The 21,520-nt window shown below is 48.0% G+C and overlaps 1 protein-coding gene across 50 annotated transcripts; it reads right to left on the reverse strand.

The window, feature by feature from the left end:
• Nucleotides 1-540: 540 nt before the first annotated feature.
• On the reverse strand, nt 541-20,480 carry PRKAA2 (protein kinase AMP-activated catalytic subunit alpha 2). 50 transcript variants are annotated; one of them, XR_007778139.1, is made up of 12 exons: nt 20,353-20,480; nt 14,738-14,879; nt 12,730-12,823; nt 11,304-11,448; nt 10,382-10,469; nt 7,774-7,998; nt 6,308-6,812; nt 4,413-4,539; nt 3,250-4,191; nt 3,109-3,155; nt 2,968-3,014; nt 541-2,873 (listed from the first exon to the last, which is right to left on the reverse strand). XR_007778139.1 is itself a non-coding variant. In XM_050977473.1 (10 exons), the coding sequence occupies exons 1-9, from the start codon at nt 20,444-20,446 to the stop codon at nt 3,953-3,955; spliced, it is 1,659 nt and encodes a 552-aa protein (XP_050833430.1). In that variant the 5' UTR covers nt 20,447-20,480; the 3' UTR covers nt 541-2,595; nt 3,936-3,952. The 50 variants fall into 50 exon arrangements, 1 of the variants encoding a protein (XP_050833430.1); XR_007778142.1 differs by lacking the exon at nt 3,109-3,155 and having other exon boundaries at nt 3,297-4,191; XR_007778140.1 differs by lacking the exon at nt 2,968-3,014 and having other exon boundaries at nt 541-2,920; nt 3,297-4,191.
• Between the last annotated feature and the right edge of the window lie 1,040 nt (nt 20,481-21,520).

Here is a 21,520-nt window from a genome sequence, read left to right on the forward strand (position 1 = left end):
CAGCTCCTGATGCCACTTCCCCTCTCATCCTGGCCAAGGCCACGCCGAGCCTGATGGGGTGAGCTAAGCTACTCATGGGCTTTACCTAAAAGAGGGTGTAAAAATAGCATTCCCGTTGTCCAGGTCCTCTCAGAGGCTGGGATTAGTGGAGGGTGGCAGTGTCCAGGGCACACACCTGCCCTGCTGGAAGAATAAAGCTGAGAGGTCAATGACAGGGATGCCACCTACATTTTTTATATATGCATGTATAATATTTATATATATAGCTTCCAACAAGAACAGCACAAGGTATTTCTGAATTAACTTATCCAGGAGCTGGAGGTTTCTCTTGGAGCCCATCTGAACTCTTTATCCTTTGCATTTTGTCTCTCTCCCCTTCGGGCTGAAGCAAAATTTGGGCGAGCTAGTGGCTTGCAAAGCACAGCTGTTCAGTGGCTTCTGAAGAATTGCACTTGGAGTAATTCAAGTTTCTGTAGTTCAAATATTGTCTACCCTGCTTTTCCCGATGCTTGTGCATGTACCAGCAAAACTCAAAAAGAGCTGACCACAGTGTAACAGTGTGGAAGTTAAACTCTTCCTCTGGAAAATGTAACTGGAGGTCAGCAGCTCCTCTGCAGCAGAAACAGAACACAGCCTATTTGAAGGTAAAATAAATAACAAAAAGAAGTGAAAGTCCTCAGAGTGTTCCAAAGTGCAGCACGGATTTGGGCAAGGCTGTGAAGGACCAGCCACTCGTGGTCACTGGGGAGGTGCTTCCAGCAGTCCTGCTCCCTCCACTGCCTCTGCTGACCCTGAGCAGGGAAGTGCTTCATCTCTTTGTGTCTCTGCATATGGAAAGCTGAGTAACTCTGACTGCCCTGCAGGCAGGACTGGTTCTGCAGATCCACACAGCAGTTAATGTTTGCACGGGTCGGAGAAGACGCCAAGTGCCACAAGGGGCTTATTCTGCAACCTAGAAATCCCACCCGCCTCCAGGAAGCAAATATTTCCTCCCAAGGGCATTTGCTGCTGCTTAATACTATTAGTTCTGCTGGGTAGGAAATCCCAGAGGACAAGAGTCAATTTGAAAAAAGACATCAGTACATCTACCTGCTCCTGAGCCCCAGACTGGAACACACCAGCCCCTTATCAAGGGGGCTACAGGTGCTGCCAGGACTTGGCAAAATGCTCAGCTGGGAGTGAAGATTTGAAAAGCCTTTGAAATACATTTGAAATACATTTCACTTCATTTCATTCCTGTTTCCTGGATGGAAATTAATGTCTGCCCCTACAGCTGCTCCTGCTCCTCTGCAAAGGGGTTTATCTCCATCACCCCAAATCTCAGCCTTGATCCAAAAGCTGCTCAAGGGCTGGGTGTTCCTCAGCTTTGACTCTGGGGTGGGGTTTGGATTTTTTTTTTTTGCATGCAGGAGTTTGGATTCTCCATCCAAACTCACACCACAGCACTGGGGACACAAATCACCTGGCAGCCACCAGGCACAGCACCAAAGCCATCCTCACCCCAGAGTATTTATTTAATAATCATAACATAATAAAAGGCTCATTACAAACCCTAGGAGCACTACAAATTTTTCCAGTATTTCTTACAGTCCACTGCTGTTGGATTTAGTGTTCAAGAGCTTAACAGCAAAACTGATTTTTTTCTTTTTTTTTTTCTTTTTTTCTTTTTTTTTTTTTGGAAGCTTTCTACTTTGTGCGGCTTCTGGAAAAATTGCAGCTGTAAAGTCAAGTTAGTGAGGATCCAAGCACAATCTGTAACAAAAGTAAGGCAATTTTGTGGTTCTTTTTTAAAAAAAAGGGACTTCAAACTGAAAAAGTCCGTTTAACTGCCAGTAGATGGCAAAATATCCCATGTTTGTCTTGATTACCTTAAATGATTAGTAAAAAAGGCTTAATTTGTTGTTCTCTTCCTTGCTTCTCATACAAACTTGCAGAAAGTATAAATTAAAGTGCAACTGTACAAAAAAGAAAACCCTAGGAAAAAACCTCAAGGGGTCATAAGAAACTATCAAAAAGACAGATTGCATTATTTTTCAAGTCAAATGACTGCATACCTGGGACCAGCAAAAGTTCTTTGCTTTGTTTCTTAAAACAGAACACAAAAGAAAAAAAAAAAGCAGAACAAAACCAAACCCCTCACCCAACATGTTTTTGGCAAAGCTTTCATAAAGCATTTGTTCCTTGATCAGACTATTACTTCATAATCAAGTAAATGGAATTAAATACCATGTCAAAGCCAAGCAGATGCCAACGCTGCCCGTTAGACTAATCCCATGAAATAAAAAATAATAACTCTTTTAAACAAAGAAGTCACACATGCATTAGGGTTTACCCTTGGGTAACAAGAATTTAACCTTAAAAATCCCTGCAGTTCAATTTAAAAAATAAAATCCCATCCTTCAGATAGCCAGTTGCAAAGGAACAGTAAAATTCCGGGTTGGGATATCCCTGCCTGGTCAGCGGAGCAGCGAAGGTCACGGTCCTGTGGGCAGCAGCAGCAGGACAGGAGAGCCCTTGGGCAGGGGCAGTGAGTGTCCAGCAGCAGGGAAGGCAGATTTGGCAGTGATTTTGGGGAGTGACAACAGGCAGAGCATCCTAGGGGAAAGGTGAGAGGTGAGTGCTCCGGAGCTGTGCGCTGCTGATGGCTCCTGGGATGATCCCAACCCTCGGGGGAAGTGCTGGGTCCTCAGGTGGGTGATCCAGATCCTGTCTCTGCTCACCTGAACCCTGCTTGGGATTCAGCCCCTGGAGCCCTGGTGAGGCAGGGGAGGGGGAGCAGGCTGGAGGGAGGGGAGAAAAAGGCAGTCTGCCTTCAGCTCCGAGTGTGGGGAGCAGCTCAGTGCTGTCCAGAGCCCTTGGGCAAAATAAAGCACCTTAGGGACACTCCTCTGCAAAGAGTGGGCAGGGACACAGCCTGCACCTTAGGGACACTCCTCTGCAAAGAGTGGGCAGGGACACAGCCTGCACCTTAGGGACACTCCTCTGCAAAGAGTGGACAGGGACACAGCCTGCACCTTAGGGACACTCCTCTGCAAAGAGTGGACAGGGACACAGACTGCACCTTAGGGACACTCCTCTGCAAAGAGTGGACAGGGACACAGACTGCACCTTAGGGACACTCCTCTGCAAAGAGTGGGCAGGCACACAGCCTGCACCTTAGGGACACTCCTCTGCAAAGAGTGGACAGGCACACAGCCTGCACCTTAGGGACACTCCTCTGCAAAGAGTGGACAGGCACACAGACTGCACCTTAGGGACACTCCTCTGCAAAGAGTGGACAGGGACACAGACTGCACCTTAGGGACATTCCTCTGCAAAGAGTGGCCTCCCCACGGCAGGTTTGCACCAGGACCTTTGCACGTCCCACCTTTCCTGCCCATCTTCAGCAGAGGGAAAAAGAGAGGGGAGGGAGGTCATATTGCACTAGTGCAGAAGCACCTAAGCAGCTGCTGCTTTGGGGAGAGAAGTGTGAGAGAGGCTGGCACCTGGGTGTGAAGGCTGCAGAGCTGCTTCATCACCCTCCACTCCATCTCACAGAGCTCCTGGTCAACGCCTCTGCCCTGGCTCAGCCCAGCCTGCCCCTGCTCTGCACAGCATCAGGGAAACATTAAACTCCCTGCAGGAAGCGTGGCTGTGCCTCCATTACCTCAGGATGAACCAGGGGGGAGGTGTTTTCCAAAAACTCAGTGATAACATTTGTTACTTTACAGCCTTAACATTTCCCATGGGGTTCAGAAGGAAAGAAGAAAAAAGAGTATCGGATACATTTCGCCAGGCACAAGGAGAAGAATTAAGTTAATTTCCTTGGTGCCTTGCTAGAGGGGAGCATGTTTTGGGTCTGGACTTGGCTCTGTGGGGCAGTGAGGGGAGGAGGAGGGGGAAGAGCAAGGAAGCAAAAGAAAGGAGGGGGCGGCCGAGTCAGCGCAGATCCTCACAGTGTGCAGAGGGGCCATCAGCGGGCCAGGGCCATGATGAGGCTGGCACACATCTCGAAGAAGTCCATGGTGTGGCTGCCCAGGCGAGGGGGCACCGAGGGGATGCTGCCCACGAAGGAGCCGCTCAGGGAGCCCATCAGCGACTGGCACTCGGTGGCCGCCGCCGCGTCGATGCTCAGGCGCGGCCGGTGCAAGCCCGCGGCCGAGCAGGAGCGCTGGGGCGTGGAGGAGCCAGACCTCTGCTCCATCACCTCGTCTTGAAAAGCCAAACACAAAAAAAAGGGAGAAGAGAGAAAAAGCAGGATTAGTTCTGCAGCTGCAGCGCGGGTGTGGTAATGAAATGGGAACGGCAGCAGAGTTCGAAAGGCGCGAAAGGGCTGCTGCTGAAATAACGCGCCTGTAAGCGCTTCAAGATGCAGAGGATGGTTCTTAAACTTCCAGCCTCGCCCTTCTGCGTGTTCTCCATCTCCTACTCACCATCGATGCTTTTGAAGTCCAGCAGATAGCTGCGGTTGTCCACCTGGTAGAGCTGCAGGCTCATCTTCACGTAGTTGCCGGTGACGGGGTTCTTGCGGCGCACCCGCAGGTGGTAGGCGTTCACCACCTGCAAGGGGAAACTGCCCTCAGCAGGGAGGCTCCAGGCAGCAACAGGAACACTTCTTCCCTTATTTTTTCTAAATATGAGCGAGACATCTTCTGAGAAACACGATTTCTCAAAAGGACAACCACTATAAAATGAAGCAAACGGCTTCGTTTCCTCCTATCTTTAAATATTCTTCTTAAGGCTGTGATTCACCAGCTGCTGGCTGAGGTAGCTGCAGTGACCCATCTGCCAGGCACAAAACTGGTAGGATGTTTGCTCCTTCCTCAGCAGCAGCCATGGCCACATGGACCAAAAAGTCCACTGGTGGGCCCACATCCATGGACAGTGCTCCTGAAATCAGGGCAAGCTGGGCAGGGCAGAGCAGCCTCTGCCATCAGCACAGCCAAGCCCAGTGCCTGTGGATCAGCCTCAGGCTGAGTATTTCTCCTCTCTGCTTCCCACCTCACAATCTGCTGCATCTCATTTACAATGAGATCTTTTCTCTGTGCTATATTTATGAAGCTACTGTGTGGATGGGAGAGCTAATTCTGATGAAGAGTCACATCTGAAGTTATTCTTAGGGTGGGAAAGGCTATTGTGAAACCTCCTCGTATGAAATAAGCTCCACTGCCTACACAGAGATGTTGGGCTGAGTTGGTTTTTGAGGCTGTAGCAGAAATACAGCAGGTTTGTTCACTCCCTATAAAACCTTGCAGCTAAAAAATATCTGGCTGGTGTGGGTAAATGCACCTGGCCATGGTCCATCTCCTGCCTGGTGCAGGAAAATGGGGTTTCTGGAAGCTACTTGGTTGTAAAGATGTAATATTAGCAAAAATAAGGAGGAGGGAGGAGGTTTTAAAGAAGTAGAACAGTGAAATTCACGCAGTACAACTCTTGGGACCTGGAGGGAGGAGAGGAGTTCCTCTGGTGAGGAAGATCTGTGCTGAAATTCTCCTTACCTTGCTCCTGATGCTCACATGATGCCAAAGGCCATGAGCCAGGAAAGCTCACCTCAGGGGTTGCACCAGGATTTGGAGAGCCAGGCACGGCAGCAGAGCTCCAGGGCTAACTTAGGGATTTATTATTCCAACTTTGCTGCTTTGGAATGTGTTTGGACATTGTTTACCCACAGGTGTTTGTTTGATTGGTTTCATGTGAATTGTACGGACTTAGTGACCAATCATGGTCCAGCTGTGTCAGGACTGGAAGGAGTCACGAGTTTTCATTATTATCTTTTAGTCTACTATAAGTATCCTTTCTCTATTCTTTAGTATAGTTTAGTATAGTATTCTATAATGTAATATTATATATATTTAACATATAACATATTATATATTAAATATATAATGTATATAATATAAAATATAATATATTTAATATGATAATATAGTATAATAAATTATATAATTATATATATAACATATATTATATATAATATTTAATATCATAAAATAATAACTTAGCCTTCTAAGAACATAGAATCAGATGCATCATTCTTTCCTTCCCTTGTTGGGAGTCCTTGAAAATACAACAATCTGGAAACAGATGGGGGCATTTATCTATCTGGAAAAGAGGTGAGGCATTTATCTATCTGGAAAAGAGGTGAGGCATTTATCTATCTGGAAAAGAGGTGAGGCATTTATCTATCTGGAAAAGAGGTGAGGCATTTATCTATCTGGAAACAGGGGAGGCATTTATCTATCTGGAAAAGACGTGAGGCATTTGCCCAGTGAGGCTCCCTGAGTTTATGGGATGAAGGATGCTGGAAACCCACCCCAGCACTCCCTACCTTCCACTCAAAGTCCAGCTGCTTCATAGCCCGGTACACCTCGGCCATAATGTCGTAGGGCTTGCTCTGGCTGCGGATCCCCAGGTGCCACTTGGCCTTTTTGACAGTCAGGGGCTTTGGCTTGGTGGTGTTGAGGGCGTCCAGGGGGCAGCGGGCCTTGGGGCTGTCGGCGATGAGCGGCGGCATCCGCTCGGGGTGCGGCTTCACGCCCGGCGGGATGTGCAGGGCGCTGTCGTCCATGAAGGAGCCGGTGGGGGGGCTGGAGGCCAGGTAGAACTCGCTGGCCTGGTTCATGATGCGGCGGTTGTCGATGACCAGGTGGTAGGCCACGGCCAGCTGGTCCTGGGGGTCGCCGCTGTACAGGCTGTTCATCACCTCCGACTCGGTGCACTCGAACTTCTCGCACACCTCGCGCACCGCCTCGTCGTCGATGACCGTGGCGTCGTAGGAAGGGTCCTCTGGGAACAGGTAACTGGGCAGCTCCTCCTTGAACCACTCGTGTTCCCTGGGGAAGGCAGAGGGGAGCCTTGATGTGAGAGGAGATGTGGGGAAACCACCACCAGCCAAGGGTGAACCCCTGCGATGAAGGGGGAGCAAAACCCAGCCCGGTACAGGGACACCGATGGCACTCTGCACACTGAGTTTGAAGTGAGACTCAACACTTCCAAGATTCCCTTTCTTTTTAATACAAACCTACCCAATTCCCATGCCCAATACCCAATTCTCACTAATTTACAATGAGGTGAATGATAATTAAGTGTCTGAAACTCACACGCTGCCTTGTCTACAGGCTCTATCTACTGACAGTAATCTCACCTCATGTGCTGCCTCTCTAACATGTAATTAAATCCCCTCATCCTAAGGAATTAAGGAATAAAAGAAGGAAGTTTGCATGGTTTGCTTGAAGGGTAAAATTAAGGCCATCCATTGAAAATGCATTAAAAACCTGAGAATTTCTGGATGCCCTAATATGGTTTATGTTCATGCTTAGCACATAGCTAGATGTAATACATCCAATATTTACATATTAAGTTAGTAACTCTTGGATTTCTCCTCCTTCTGGATATACAGTAACTACAATGATTACCCCCTTTATCTGGTACCCATAAGGATGTGGTCTTGAAATACAGTAATGAAAAATGGCTGTTGGATATTAAATTTTTGGGGATTATTGCACGCTATAGCTGCTTTTGCTAAGTGCTGTTAAGATATTTTTAAGGCTAGTTTATAATGCAATAAAATAGAATTTTCAATATTTGTATATAATACATATATATCAAAAAATCCTCATCCTGTTCATCATCACCCACTTCCAGCCAGCACAGAAGGGGTGCAGGGCTGCTCCTTGAATAACTCGGGACAAGAACCATCTGGATTAACTGACTACTCCTGAAAACCACCCAGCCCACCTGCCAACAGGACAGTCACCAGAGACCCCCACAGGCAGCCAGCTCACCCCAGCCCACCTGATGTCCTTGATGGTGGCTCTCTTGAGGGGGTCCACCTGCAGCATGTGCATGAGGAGCGTGGCCACGGAGCGGTTGAGGTATTCAGGGATATAAAACACTCCCCCACGGATCTTCTTGAACAGGGTGGGGACGTGCTCGTCATCAAAAGGCAGAGTGCCACACAGGAGGGCGTAGAGGATGACACCACAGCTCCAGATGTCCACCTCTGGGCCAGCATAGAGCCTGCACGAGGACAAGGACAGGAGAAAGCTGTCACCACCACCCTCTCCTCAGTGTCACCTCCACCCTCTCCTCAATCAGGATGTAGGTGGGGGAAGGAACCCCTGCCAGCTCCAGCAGGGACAGATCTCCAGCCCCACACCAGGGCTGCTCACATGGCTCCCCCCAAACCAAATGTGCCTCAGCCAAAACTGCTCAGGGAAATGAATGGCAGGGCTGGCACTGGCTGCCCACACTCCTGGGTACAACCCTGCCTCCACCAAACTCTCCAAAAAGCCAAACCTCACATTTCCAAGAGCCCTGCCAGGCTGTTGGCTCCTTTGCCCCAGAAATTTCTGTTCATTGAACAAGGCAGATCAAGCAGCAACAGGTAATTCTGTCTCTGAGTGTTTACTTTTGGTGTGCTGGTATCTAACTGCCAAATGTGCTCTCTGCCATCACCAACTCAGGACACCCCAAATAACACAGTTCTGCTGCTCCTGCTCATCTCTTTTGGCTAATCCCTAGAGATTTTGGGAGGCAACACTTGCCCTTGGGCTGCAAGGCCCAACCAGAAATACAGAAGTTGAAATGGAAACAACAGAAGTGTCTTCATGAAACCTGCACTTGCTCCTCCTGAAAAGCACCACTGCAGCCATATCAGTGTAGAAATCGTGCTGGTCATGCATGTGACCATTCTCTGAACACCCCCAAAACACCTGGTCTGCTTCTCCAAGGGTGAGACTTTCCCTGCTGAGGCCAGGGACAGCAGCAAAGCCATTTTAGAAAGGCAGAGGCTCAGCTGGATGCCCCTCAGCCCTGCCTCCATGCCCAACTCTCACAGATCAGAAGCCTGATTCTTTAGCTGGTAAGAGCACTGCCTGAACAGTTTTTTGGATCTTTAAGCCCACATGAGAGGAACTTTTATGGCTCTGAAAACTGAGCTGTCACACTCTACTGCTTCTGTGCTCTAGCAGGAGCCAGGAGTCAGCTCCCCCCTGCCCCACACAGCCACCAGGGAGGGTGGGTTGTACCTGTCCCCCTCAAATGCAGCTCTGAGAAGATGCCAGCTTGCCACATTGAGCAGGGCCATGAAACTCAGGCAGCCCTGAGCCTGCAGGTGGGAGTGATGAGGGAAGGATGCAGCAGCAGCCAGCCAAAAAGTGCAACATGTGGGCTTTGTTTTGGTTTTCCTTCTTACTTTTGTTGTCCCTAAGCTGCATTGCCTGTACCCTTGGAGCACTCAAGGACTAAATCCTCCTTGTTGATCTGCCTTGTCTCCTATACAAATTGAAAAACAGGTGTCTGGCCTTCACTGAGATGGAAATACTATTTTTTTGGCATCCCAGTAGTTTCTGGCTTTGTCCCCTTCTTGACAATGAGGATTTACTTGGTTTCATTTCACACACAGAGCTGTAGTCACAACAGGGTTTTTGGATGCTAGTCTAATTCCTAGGATGCTCTGCCAACACTTGCTCTGGTGTAAACAGGGATAAAATAATCAAAATCCCAGCAAACACATTCTGAACAAAATGTTCTATTTAAAAGCTACAGATATAGGCAAAAATTCACTGGGAAATCAAAATAAAAAAGGAGCAGATAATGAGATGGGCAGTTAGAAGGACCATTCAGAGGAGGGAAAATCTGAAAATCTGTATTTCCAATCTTTGCTAAGGTATAACAGAGAGAATTAGGGCAAAATGTACATTCTGTGTGTCTTCTGTTTCCTGACAGCAAAATACAGGAGACAACACTTCTGTATCAACACGTGGAAGTCCAATTCAGCCTTGTGGGGTGTGCCCAACTCTCCATGTGCTGTGCAGATGTTTCATGCTGAGAGATGCAACCACAGAGGAGGTTTGTCAATTCAATGAATCAGTTCAAAACAAAGCTCTGAAGGCTGAACCTTCTGCCACAGCCAAAACCCCAAGCTCAAGGAACCAGAAGACAGGTATTTTCTTTACCAGTGTTGGGAAGGGATTAAAGATCTTCCTGTTCCTTTTGTTAGTGAATGGTTTTCCTCGTTAACACCTTGTTTTATATTACAGGTGGGCAGGAGAGGAGGGGGTGGCCTGGAAATGCTTTTCCACCTGGAACCTCAGTATTTGCATCCAAAGAGTCATTTTCACCCTCTTTAATTAGCAATATAAACAGTCAACATCTGGTATTAATAATTCCTCCAAAGTAAACACCTGTAGCAAAACAGGGTTTGCTATTACAGCTACTGAGAAGTAAAATAAGCAAGAAAACCTTCAGACCTTTGCCAACAGATTCACCCAAACACAGAATCCAGGCTGGAAGGATACAGCTACTTTTACTAGATGTGCAAAGCTGTTTCCAATACCAAGCACAAATTTAAACTCCATGTGGTCACATAGACTCTGATGAGAGAAATGGAATGTCTTACCTTCCAGAGATGACTTCAGGGGCTGCATAATTTGGGGAACCACAGCTGGTGCGTAGAAATTCACCATCTGACATCATGTTGGACAGCCCTAAAAAAAAAAAGGAAATGCTTATTATACACTGATGTCTGATCTGAAGGTCCTGACATGCTGGACCCTGTGTCACACAGAGGAAAGGCAGGGAAGTGGAGTGGGATATTTGGAAGGGAACTGTTGATATAATTTAGATAGACTTCTCTGAACTGATTTGAAAATTATTACTTTTGTTATTATTGTTGTTGTTTGGGGTTTTTTTGGGTTGTTTTTTTTTTTCACATCCAACCAAGAAATATTCACTGCAGGCTAATTTTGCTCCTCTAAGTTGCAAATCCCAGAGCACGTAGAAGAAACATAATTCATCCCAGAGCACTCCCTTCATATGGCAACTGGGGCTGTGAGATGAGTAAATCTTCAGAAGGATTTACATTGCTAGAAAGGACTCACCAGGACAGAGCTGGTAGCCGGGGTGTTTTAATGGATTTCAACCCCTAATGCCACTTAGAGACTCCTGTTACTGCTGGCTGCAAAATGAACTGAGGCCAAGAGCACATGGCCAAACAGAGGGAGAGCATGCACAAAAATAAACACACAGAGCTCACCCTGCATCAGCTGCACCCAGCCTGCCTCAAACACAAATTAGGTAAACTTGACGTGGGGTGGTTACACTAAAACACAGCAGAGATTTACAAATTACTTCTCTGCTCCTTTCTCAGGGCCACTGCAGGAGCAGCCTGCACCAAGTAAATCTCTGCTTCTGCAGGGAGGGCAGTGTTCCTGAGTGTGGGATTTCCAGGTGCTGGTGGCTGGGGCAGCAGGCTCTGCTGCTCCCCGGCCACGCTCCGGCGGCGCTGGCTGCGCCTCTGGAATGCTGCTGGGGTCACATACCAAAATCAGCTATCTTTGCATTCATGTGGGCATCCAGCAGCACATTCTCTGGCTTCAGGTCCCTGTGCACCACCATGTGCCTGTGGCAGTAATCCACTGCAGAGAGGATCTGCTGGAAAAGGCGCCGAGCTTCTGCCTCCTCGACCTGTGGGAACAGCAGAGGGAACAGAGCTGGGGCTTGGTGTGCACTCAGGCAGGGGGAGGTTGGACTCAGCAAGGAGCCAAAAAGCTTCCAGAGTGCAGAGGGGAAAATCCCAGCCTGCCTGCAAGCAGAAGCAGCAAATAAAGCAGATTTCTCACCCTTGCATTTTACAACGTGCCAGTGTTTGAAAATGATACAGCCCTGAGATGAAAGGTGAGACCTCAGTTAGCTGAGATGTCAACAAGAACTTAAAGGTGCCACCTATCAGAGAGTGGCCTGCTGTCCCAATGGGGCTGGTACAGATCCAGGCTGGACAAAACAGCACAGAGGATGTTGCTGGGAGCAATTCCTCATGGGCTTCCTCTGGAAGCAACAGGTGAAGCTGGAATATCGTGGTGATTTTAATTACCTGTATAGCTAATAAAGTTGTATGAGCTATATCAGAGAAACTGTATTTTCAATCATTATTTTTACTGATGGATTCCAAAAGACTCCCTTCATGAAACGCTGAGTTCATCAGAAAAGATCCAAATCAGCCACTGAAAAGATCTAGATGGGCAAAATGTGTGAGAAATCAGAACTGTACATAGAAAAGAAAACTGAGTCCGCCCCATTGATCCCTACACTAATCTAACCCAATCTGCAGTAAATGTACTGAGAGGGAACATGTGAAGGGCTGATCCTTCACCTGAACCCTTTTTCTGGATGTCCACTTTGGCCCATTTTTACCTCCTTGTGCTCCACAGGGCAGACAGCAGCAATTTTCCTTCTAACCAAAATCTCACATTTCACATGTGATTTATAGCCAGTGGGACAGCTGGCATTTGAAAATGTTGCTCAGATAAGCCACCTCCTTGAAAAGTCTTCAAAGAACCTGACATGGAACCAAGAGGGAGATCTGGGAGAGGTGAGTGACTGGACTGGAGAACACACCAAGTGGTCTTCCCCTCCCACGCCATAAATTTGCTGCTGATCATGGGGGTTTTGACAGGCAACCTACAGCTAAAAATCACAAAACTGAGCCAGTTTTCCATATCCTTGCCCTGAGCAACACGTTACCTTGTACATTTTGGTTTGAGCGTCAAAAATACACCAGAGAGCGCTGCGAAAAATCACACACGAGTTTTGTGCGAGCCAGGACGAGACACCCCAGATGGGGTTGCTGTGAAGCAACTTCTATTTTGGGCCTTAACCTTAACTGTGCTCCCTTGAGCAGTCATTTTGCTCCTGAACTCCCTCCTCTTCCCACCCAAGTGCTGGGGCTGGCTCAGGACTGGCACTTACACGTCCGTGCTTACAGATGTAATCAAACAATTCCCCCCCGGACACGTATTCCATGACCATGAAGAAGTCTGATGGTGTGCTGATGACCTGGTACCTTCAAAAACACAAGCAGATTTTAAAAAAATACATCATTAGGAACAGGGAAAGGCTTTTAAACAGGTTATTAATTCCACATCAACACTTCAATAAGGATTTGTTTGGATCTCGCATTTGCAACAGCTTTCCACTTCTGGAAAGCTGTCTCTTGTTTCCAGTATAATCTTTCACTGGTCTGTGGAAGGACCTCTTTTCCAGACCTATGATCTTCCTTTAGCCCTTTAAATAATCCTCTGAAATATCTGCCAGGCAATTTTACCACCTTAAGGACTGCCCTGACTTTCAAATTTCCATTTTGGGTAAGATCTGCAACAAGAGCTTTAGAAATGAACTCCTGGTTAGCTGGGGGCAAGGAGAGGATGCATTTGGTTTCCCTCATATCAAGATAAAAAAGAGATAAAGAGCTCTCTAGACACTAGACAGAACTTCCTCTGGGCAGGTACAGAAACAAAAAGTTATTTTTCAAATATTAAATCTCTCTAGAATGGGGAGAAAAAACCCAGAGTATCATCTTCAACTTGCAGATTTATTCTCCATTTTCCTTCAAAATGATCCCTGAGTGCTGCAAAGACATTTCAGTGTCCCAGCTGGAACAAACTGCCAGTGATCAGCTGAGGTCAATACAGCCCCAGGAATTCACAGCAGCACCAGCCAGGAACTACCTCTGATTTATTTCAGATTCATTGTTTTGTTGTTGCTTGCTTTATTTTTTTTTTTTTTCAGATAAATTTCATTACTTTTTACAGGTCTGTAATTTGAAACAAAGAGATTTCAGCAATTTTTAGAGGCTGGCAAGGGAATGTGGGATACTCCCATAAAGATCAATACCATCAACCTCATTTTTCTGAAGAGCTTTGGACCCAGACATCTAAGCTACTGTTAATTGTCCCAATATTTCTTTTATATACATTTAAAAACTTATTGAAAGAGGTTTGTGTGTCCCAGTCTCCTCACATCTTTATCACTGTATTTCATGAATGCAACATGTATCACAGGACACAGATATTGTCAAACTGAATTTAATTTTTTACTGCTTTGACAAATGTGTGAACAGGATTTGACTTGCAGTATGCTGGGCACAGAGCTGAGGAGTTTTGCTGGTGCTTTTTTCATGAAATAATACCAATCTGTTCTCCAATAAATCCACGGAACTGTGAAGTTACTCTAAAGTCAACAGTTGCTGCATGGTTTGTTATTTAACTGCAGAGAGAATTTGTTTTCCCTAAGTCCCAGGTATTTGCTATATCTCATGCCAGTTTTAAGGCTGACCTAAATGTCAACTTACCCTTGCAGTTACCATTCAACAGCTTTCTTTTATAGGAATGCCAAAGATATTATCGAGTGCCTCATTAATGTGGGCTGGCTGCACAAGCTGGGGATTGAGCAGGAATCCCAGAGGCTGCAGTGCAGGTGCTGATTTACGACCCCAACTCAGGTTCATCAAAGTGGAGACTTTCAAAACTTATGTCTGAATAATAAATTTTGGAAGAAAAAAAAAAAAAAATGTTCTTTTAAGCTCTGGCTAATCAGTGCATTAAAACATAAATCCTATTGACTGGAGGCCAAGGTTTCACTCTCAGAGCCTGACCATGCTGCAATTCATGGAATCATGGAATGGTTTGGGTTGGAAGGGACATTAAAGACCATCCAATTCCAACCCCTGCCATGGGCAGGGACACCTTCCACTATCCCAGGTTGTTTAAAGTCCCATCCAAACCTTGCCTTGAACGCTTCCAAGGATGGGGAAGCACTGCACAAGGAAAACCTGTGCCAGTGGATCACCTAGCACACAGAAACTTGACCAAAGAGAGTTTTTAGTGCTCAAATCCATCTCCTGAAGCCCAGCTGGCTGTGTGTGAGAGGTCTTTGTGCAGAGAGGGGCAGCTGCACACGTGGCAGGGAGGGTACTCACAGTTTGATGATGTGAGGGTGCCGGAAGAGTTTCAGGTTTTGGATTTCTCGTTTGATCTTCCCCACCACGTCCAGGCTGCGGATTTTCTGCCTGTTCAGTATTTTCACTGCCACTTTGTGCCCTGTCAGCTGGTGCTCACCAACTATTAGAGAGAGAGAGAGAGCATTGCAAAGTCACTAAACAGCGCAGCAGGGCTCACACAAGAAGTTTAGGGCACTATAAGCAAAAAGCCACTTCTGAAGGGGGAAAAAAGCAGATGAGGGTGTGAAATATTTTAAAGGTTTTGTCTCCTCACTGTTTTCCCAGTGGAGTCATAGAAGGCAGAAGAGAGGGAACTTATCTGCCAAAAACACTGCACTAAAAAAAAGAGTGAGCTGCTGGAGGAGGTCATACCCCAAGCTAATTTGCAAGGATTTATAGCATGTAAAAGCTAGATGAATCAGAAACAGATATATTTAAATGGCAGAGGAGAATCTCCACCATAGCACACTGGTAGACAAAATCCCTCATAAACCCAGTCTTAAAACTAGACCATCACACTACTTTTTTTTTTTAAAATGGTATGGGGATTTTCCTTGCCCAAAATAGGACTGCAGGATTTGCATTACTAAAATGAATTTCTATTTATACTTCCCCCAGCGTGCTTCTTGCTTTGATGACAAGCTGCAGGAACACTGCTGGACTGCAGGAGCAAACTCTGCTTTAGGCAAGATGCAAACTTCAATATGGGTATTTTTAAAAAATGTACTTGGTGCATTGAGATGCTGATGTTTATCTCCTGTTCTCAGGGAAAAATCATACCCAAAAACTGGGAGGAGCAGCCCCACTGTCACTGGAGGAATTGTTATTAATGATGTGAAACTAATTCAGCGTGGGATGCATTTGTTATCAATAAACAAACCACACAAAAAAATAAAAGGCTCTCATGAAGTAAGATTTATATTGAAATTGAGAGCAGAAAGAGTTTAAAAACGTGGTGTTTATACCCAAAACTGTTCTCAGAGCAAGCAGCCCCTTCTCAGTGTTTTCCAACATGATATTCAAGAGAATGACACACGGATGGTTTCCTAAAGCCTGCACAGAAAAACCTGCTCACAGTAAATATTTGTGCTCTCTAATTACCAACATCACCCTTCCAGTGCAAGGAGTTAATTATTGCCAGCAAACCTTGTTATTACATTATTAGGGCCTGTAATTTTGGCAGCCCTAATGAGCTGATCAGAAGCACCCGGGGTAAGCAGGAGGTGTGAGAAGGGCAGGGCAGCAGCACTCAGGGCACACCAGGTCACTATTCTTAGCCACCAGATAAGACCTGCCAGAGATTCTTTCCTCAAAAAGAGCATCCTAAAAATAAAACACTTCACTGCCCTTGAAAATTAAAGCACCACTTTGCATGTCCATTTTATTCCTCGTAATACTTAAAACTACTAGATGAAGGAATGAAAATAAACTCAGCTTTGCAGCAGAGATGCAATTTAGGGATTAGCTAAGGGCTGGAGGAGGCAGATAATTCCTCTGGTGCAGTGCAAGGAGAGAGCTGTAAATAGTCCAGGGAGGCATTTTCCCTGGTGAATCCTCAGGGAGAGGAGAGCAGGGCAGTGCTGCAGGGAGGTAAAGCAAAGTTTTTTCACTAAACTAGGAGGAAAACCCTGATTTCTACCACCCTTTGTTTCAGGACAACACTTTCTGGCCTTGCCTCAGCATATGCTTTGAAATTTTTTTTATTATACACTAGGGGAAAAAAAAAAAATGGCCATGCCCAGAATGAATAATTATTGTTTTTAATACTATTGCCAAATAGTTCATCCCCTTTCCCATCCGTGACAAACAATGTGTAACTCTGCAAAGGTTTGCTAGCACAAACACATTAATAATTAAAAATAAACAGCCTATTTTGTAATCCATCTTTTGCTTACAGTAAGCATTAGATACAGAGATATTATTGTTTCTGTCCCCAGTGACTTGTTAAGCCTCCTTGAACTCAGTGAGAGAAGAGAGACAAAGAGGGAACACAATTTCCTATGTGGTGGGAGAATTTTAAGCCTTTGAGGGCTCTCTGCACTGCAGGAGTTTAGACATGGGCAGTATGAACAACTCTTCCCCCTGCTCACAGAGTCTCTGAAGTGAGGATCATCCCAGAAATGAAGGGCAGGTCCCAGATCTGCCATGGGCATGGCAGAGGATCCTCACCCCAAGGGTGGGCAGTGGTGAGGACACCTCCTTCCCCTCACTGCCTCCCCAGATTCAAAAAGGGAAAAGGGGACTCTTGGCATTTACTTATTTTTATAAAAGGAAAAAAAAAAAAAAAAAAAAGAGGAGGAATAGTGATTATAGCACCAAGAGCACAGATAAGAAATAAAACCCCCTGACAGCATGGATTTCTGCATCACTTTCTTTATCCCACCAGCTCAGGCAGCACAAGCAGTTAACATTTTTGCAAATGCTTCAGGGCAATGTAGAAGCTCTGTGGAGGGGTGAGGAAACTCCTCTCCCTATCAGCTCTGCTGGCCCTTATCTCAGCCCAAAGTTAAAAATGAAATCCATCCAAAGCATATATTTAGCAATGCTGTATTAATTCTGCCCCAGTGCCACTTGCTTGTGTGCTGTCTCAGCCTCTCCCTGTCCTTCCTCTGCTCAGTCTCCTTTAGTTTATCTTCCCTCTGACACCAAGTTTGTCTTTTAGCAGCAATGCCTGGGAAAAATGGGACCTGATCCCAACTGGAGCCCACAGAGGTGACACAAACACAACCCAAGTCTTCGAGGGACCTCAAATCTGTCATTTTTGTGGCAAACAAGCCAGGCAAAGGACCCTCCCAAAGCCCCCAGGGATGCTGTGGGTGGCATCAAACAGACAAAATATCTGGGTTACTACTGTGAACCTCACTGTGGTCACAGCAGAGATTTTGGGGACCCACAGGGTGGGACATACCCAAAGCAAACACAATCTGTCTCATCTGTTCTTGCCAACCCCCTGGGAAGGATTTGCCTCTTCCTTCCTCCAAGATTTAGCTAAACTCCCAAATCCAAGACCTTCTCTACAGTTCTATTTCTGCAAATTATTCTGATTTTCTATAAATCAGAATTTTTTTTTTTTTTCCTGCAAATTATCTTTGGCCTCGAGGACAGGGAAAATAACAACATTTGGTAAAAATGCTGCGTGGTAACTTCAAGTCTTGACGTGACACCTCCTGTCCATCCACCACATCATCTCCTGCCACCTTCCTCTCTTCTAACAGATGCTGGGTGCTCATCCCCACTTCCAGATGGAATTTCAGCATTAGCACCAAAATCCTGCCCTCAGCTGCCAGCCTCTTTGCTCCCCTCTGTGCCTTGCCTGGACTTTTTGTAAATGAGATCAAGAAACTGAATGGGCTTAAACAAAAGAGTTTCTTGCAGTGTTCAGTCAGTTTTTAGGAGGATCAGCTCCCCGATGACCCAGGCAGTCAGGGACTTTTTCTGTCGTGTCTCTGGCTCCTGATGGCTCCAAATGACTCCTCAGCTCCAGCCATGAGTTGAAGCCCTGGTTTGTACCCCATGTCACTAAATCCTCCCCTTCATTGTCCCTAATAACAATAATCTTGCACAGCTGTAAATTATGATTTCTTAACTTTGACGAGTAAGGCAGCAAAAAGCACCAAAACCAAAACCTCGTGCAAGGCAGAATTTGAAGAAAACACAACAGCAACAAGAAGTATCACTGATGGCACCTGACTTCTCCCTGAAACAGCAATTATTACACCCAACACACAATGCTTGAATCAATCAACAAAAAACCTCCACTTTTCTCAAGTGAATACAAGTTTTTTCTAAAGCTCATTTGATTAAAATGCTGTAATTCCATATAAATGGGAGATTCCATTTCTTCATTTCAGTTCCCAGTCTCAAGCACAAACTTCACCTGTCAGTTGTAGGCAAAACATTAAGGGAAAAAAAACATAGAAAGGGTATACTCACCTATAAAAGGATTTTGAGCTAGGAAATCTCTTTTATGTTATTTGAAATATTTCTTTGGAAAATGTCAGGTTTTACCACACTCGGGTCATATGTGGGGTAGGGGGTATTTGTGCTAGTTCAAGATAAAAAAGGCTATTGTTGGCAGGTTTAAATTGGTCTGCAAGGAAAAAAACCTACCTCTGGAGCAGTTTTGAGGTCTGCTAGTACACAGGAGTGATTTAAATGGTCCTCACTGTTAGAAGTATTTATTCTGATAATTCTTTAGACAGTAAATTTGTGGTTTGGGATTAAACACAGCAATATATTTTTAGGGGCGTGATTAATGGCCACAGGTGGACTTAGCTGCAGTGGTTGTGGTGGTTTCTTTCATCTGCTGTCAATTTGGGTTTATTTTAAAACTCCAGGAACTGAGGGCAGGCACAGCACCCCTTGGCCCAGCCACATCCCAGTGGGGTGGGGGGACACTGAGTGGGACAGCTGCTCCCCCAGCTCAAGCTAAACCCATTTCCAACTGGGAAACACAGCTTAGACTGAATTTTGGTTTTCTGTCTTTTTAGTATCTTGTTTAAAAACTGAAATTTGCACGTAATGGCAGAATCCACAGGGAAAAAAAAGAAATACAAATATTTGCAAACCTCACAGCCAGGTAAAGCAAAGCCCTCAGGATGTGAGCTGGCTGCTCTGGCATGGCTGGACAAGGAATCCCTGTGTGGAGCCCCAGCCTGACACAGTCCCCCATCCTGCAATCCTGGAATGGTTTGGAATGGAAGAAACCTTAAAGTTCATCTCATCCCTCCCCTGCCATGGGCAGGAACACCTCTGACTATGCCAGGTTGCTCCAAGCCCTGTCCAACCTGGCTTTGAACACTTCCAGAGATGGAGCAGCCACATTTTCCCTGGGCAACCGGCGCCAGAGCCTCTCCACCTGCACAGGGAACAATTTCTCCCCAATATTTCACCTAACCCTGCCCGCTGTCAGCACGAAGCAATTCCCCCACGCCCCACCACTCCACGCCCTGCCAGAACTCCCTCTCCAGCTCTCTTGCAGCCCCTCCAGGCACTGGAAGGTGCTCTCTGGTGGCTTTGGAGCCTTCCCTTCCCCAGGTGCAGGCGCAGCCGGCTCATCGCTGCCCGCCTGGCCCCTCCATCCCGCGGGAGCCGCTCGGTCCGCGGGGGGATGCTCGGAGCACGAACCGCCTCGGCTCCCGGAGCTCCACGGAGCACCTGCGGGCCCTGGGAAAGACGGCAGCGAGCAGAGCATTCCCGGCACGGAGGGGCAGGATGCCGGTGCGCCTCCAGCCTCCCCATCACCTCCCTTGGAGCGCGGGAGCAAAGTTTGGGTGGGTGCTGCTCGCAGCGCGGGCTGCGGCAGCCCGGACCAGCGAGGGGCGAGCGCTGCATCTCCCACCAGCCGCCCGCCCGCCCGCCACCGCCGCATCCCCGCCCGTGTGCCCCGGGCACGGCTCCGCCAGCCGCTCCCCCCGGGGATGCCGCCCAGGGAGCGGAGCCGAGGGAAGGCAGCGGAGCCGAGGGAAGGCAGCGGAGCCGAGGGAAGGGAGGGAGCGATGCCGGCGCGGAGGCCGCGGGAGCGGGAGGAGGGAGGCGGCGGCGAGGGGCGCTCCCGGCCCGGCCCGGCCCCGCCCGCGGCCGCGGTACTCAGCTCTTGACTTTGCCGAAGGTGCCGACCCCCAGCGTGTCCCCCAGCACGTAGTGGCCGATCTTCACCCGCCCATCGTGCTTCTGCTTCTCGGCCATGTTCGCCCCCCGCCGCCGGACCACAATGCACAGGGCCGGGCCGGCGGGGCGGGGAGCGGAGCCGAGCGGAGCGGCGGGCCCGGCCCGGGGGCGGGGAGCGCCCGGCGCCGCCAGGTGCGAGCGGCGGGGAGGGCACGGCCCGAGCGGGGGCACCTGCCGGGACACACCCACCGGGGGCGGCACCTGCCGGGGTGACGCCCTCCGCGGGTGGCATTGCTCGGGAGCGCGTTCTCTGTTGCCACGCACCTGCCGGGGGTGGCATGGCATCCTTTTAGAGAGGCACCTGCCGGGGGGTGACACCAGCCCCGAGTGACACTGTTCAGAGGGTACATTCTCTATTGCCATGCACCTGCTGCGGGTGACGCCCTCCCCGGGTGACACTGTACTCGCGGTGCATTCTCTATTGCAATCCACCTGCCGGAGGTGACATCCTCTTAGAGAGGCACCTGCCATGGCGTGACACTCCTCCGGTGACACCGTTCAGAGGGTACATTCTCTATTGCCATGCACCTGCCAGGGGTGGCACCCTCCCCAAGTGACACTGTACTCAGGGTACATTCTCTATGATACTCACCTGCCTGGGGGTGACACCCTTCCCAAATGACACTGTTTGGGCTTACATTCTCTATTGTCACACACCTGCCTGGGGTGACAGCCCTTTGGAGCAACATCTGCCACAAGGGACATCACCCTCCGGTGGCACTGTCCTCTGTGTGCACCTTGCCATGCACCTGCCTGGGGGTGACAGCCTCCTTTGGTGGCGCTGTGCTTGGGATACACCCTCCCTGCATGCAGTGACACCCTCACTGGGGTGGTGCCACCCTTGGGCTCCTGCCTCCTTGGGGGTACACCTGCCTGGTGTGGTGACATGGCCCTCAGAGCACACCCTCCTTGTGGTGTGCCTGGCTCGGTGGCACACGTCAGAGAGGTGCTGGTGGCACTTTCCTTGGGGTGACAGCCACCCAAGGGTCACAGTGTCCTGGAGGTGCACCCTTCTCTGCTGTGAGGGATGCCACACCTGCCCAGGGATGCACCCATCAGAGGGTGGCACTGCCCTTGGGGTATGTCCTGGTT

Source organism: Serinus canaria, chromosome 8 (genome assembly GCF_022539315.1).
Source record: "Serinus canaria isolate serCan28SL12 chromosome 8, serCan2020, whole genome shotgun sequence".
NCBI classification, from domain to species: Eukaryota; Metazoa; Chordata; class Aves; order Passeriformes; family Fringillidae; genus Serinus; species Serinus canaria.

What these genes read in the sequence shown, in the direction of transcription:
- PRKAA2 (XM_050977473.1), bottom strand. Translation starts at nt 20,446, where the DNA reads ATGGCCGAGAAGCAGAAGCACGATGGGCGGGTGAAGATCGGCCACTAC. An exon ending in TGCAAAGATAGCTGATTTTG is followed by an intron (nt 10,470 to 11,303) that starts GTATGTGACCCC and finishes TTTTTTTTTTAG; the next exon opens with GGCTGTCCAACATGATGTCA. An exon ending in GGACTTCAAAAGCATCGATG is followed by an intron (nt 4,192 to 4,412) that starts GTGAGTAGGAGA and finishes TGGCTTTTCAAG; the next exon opens with ACGAGGTGATGGAGCAGAGG.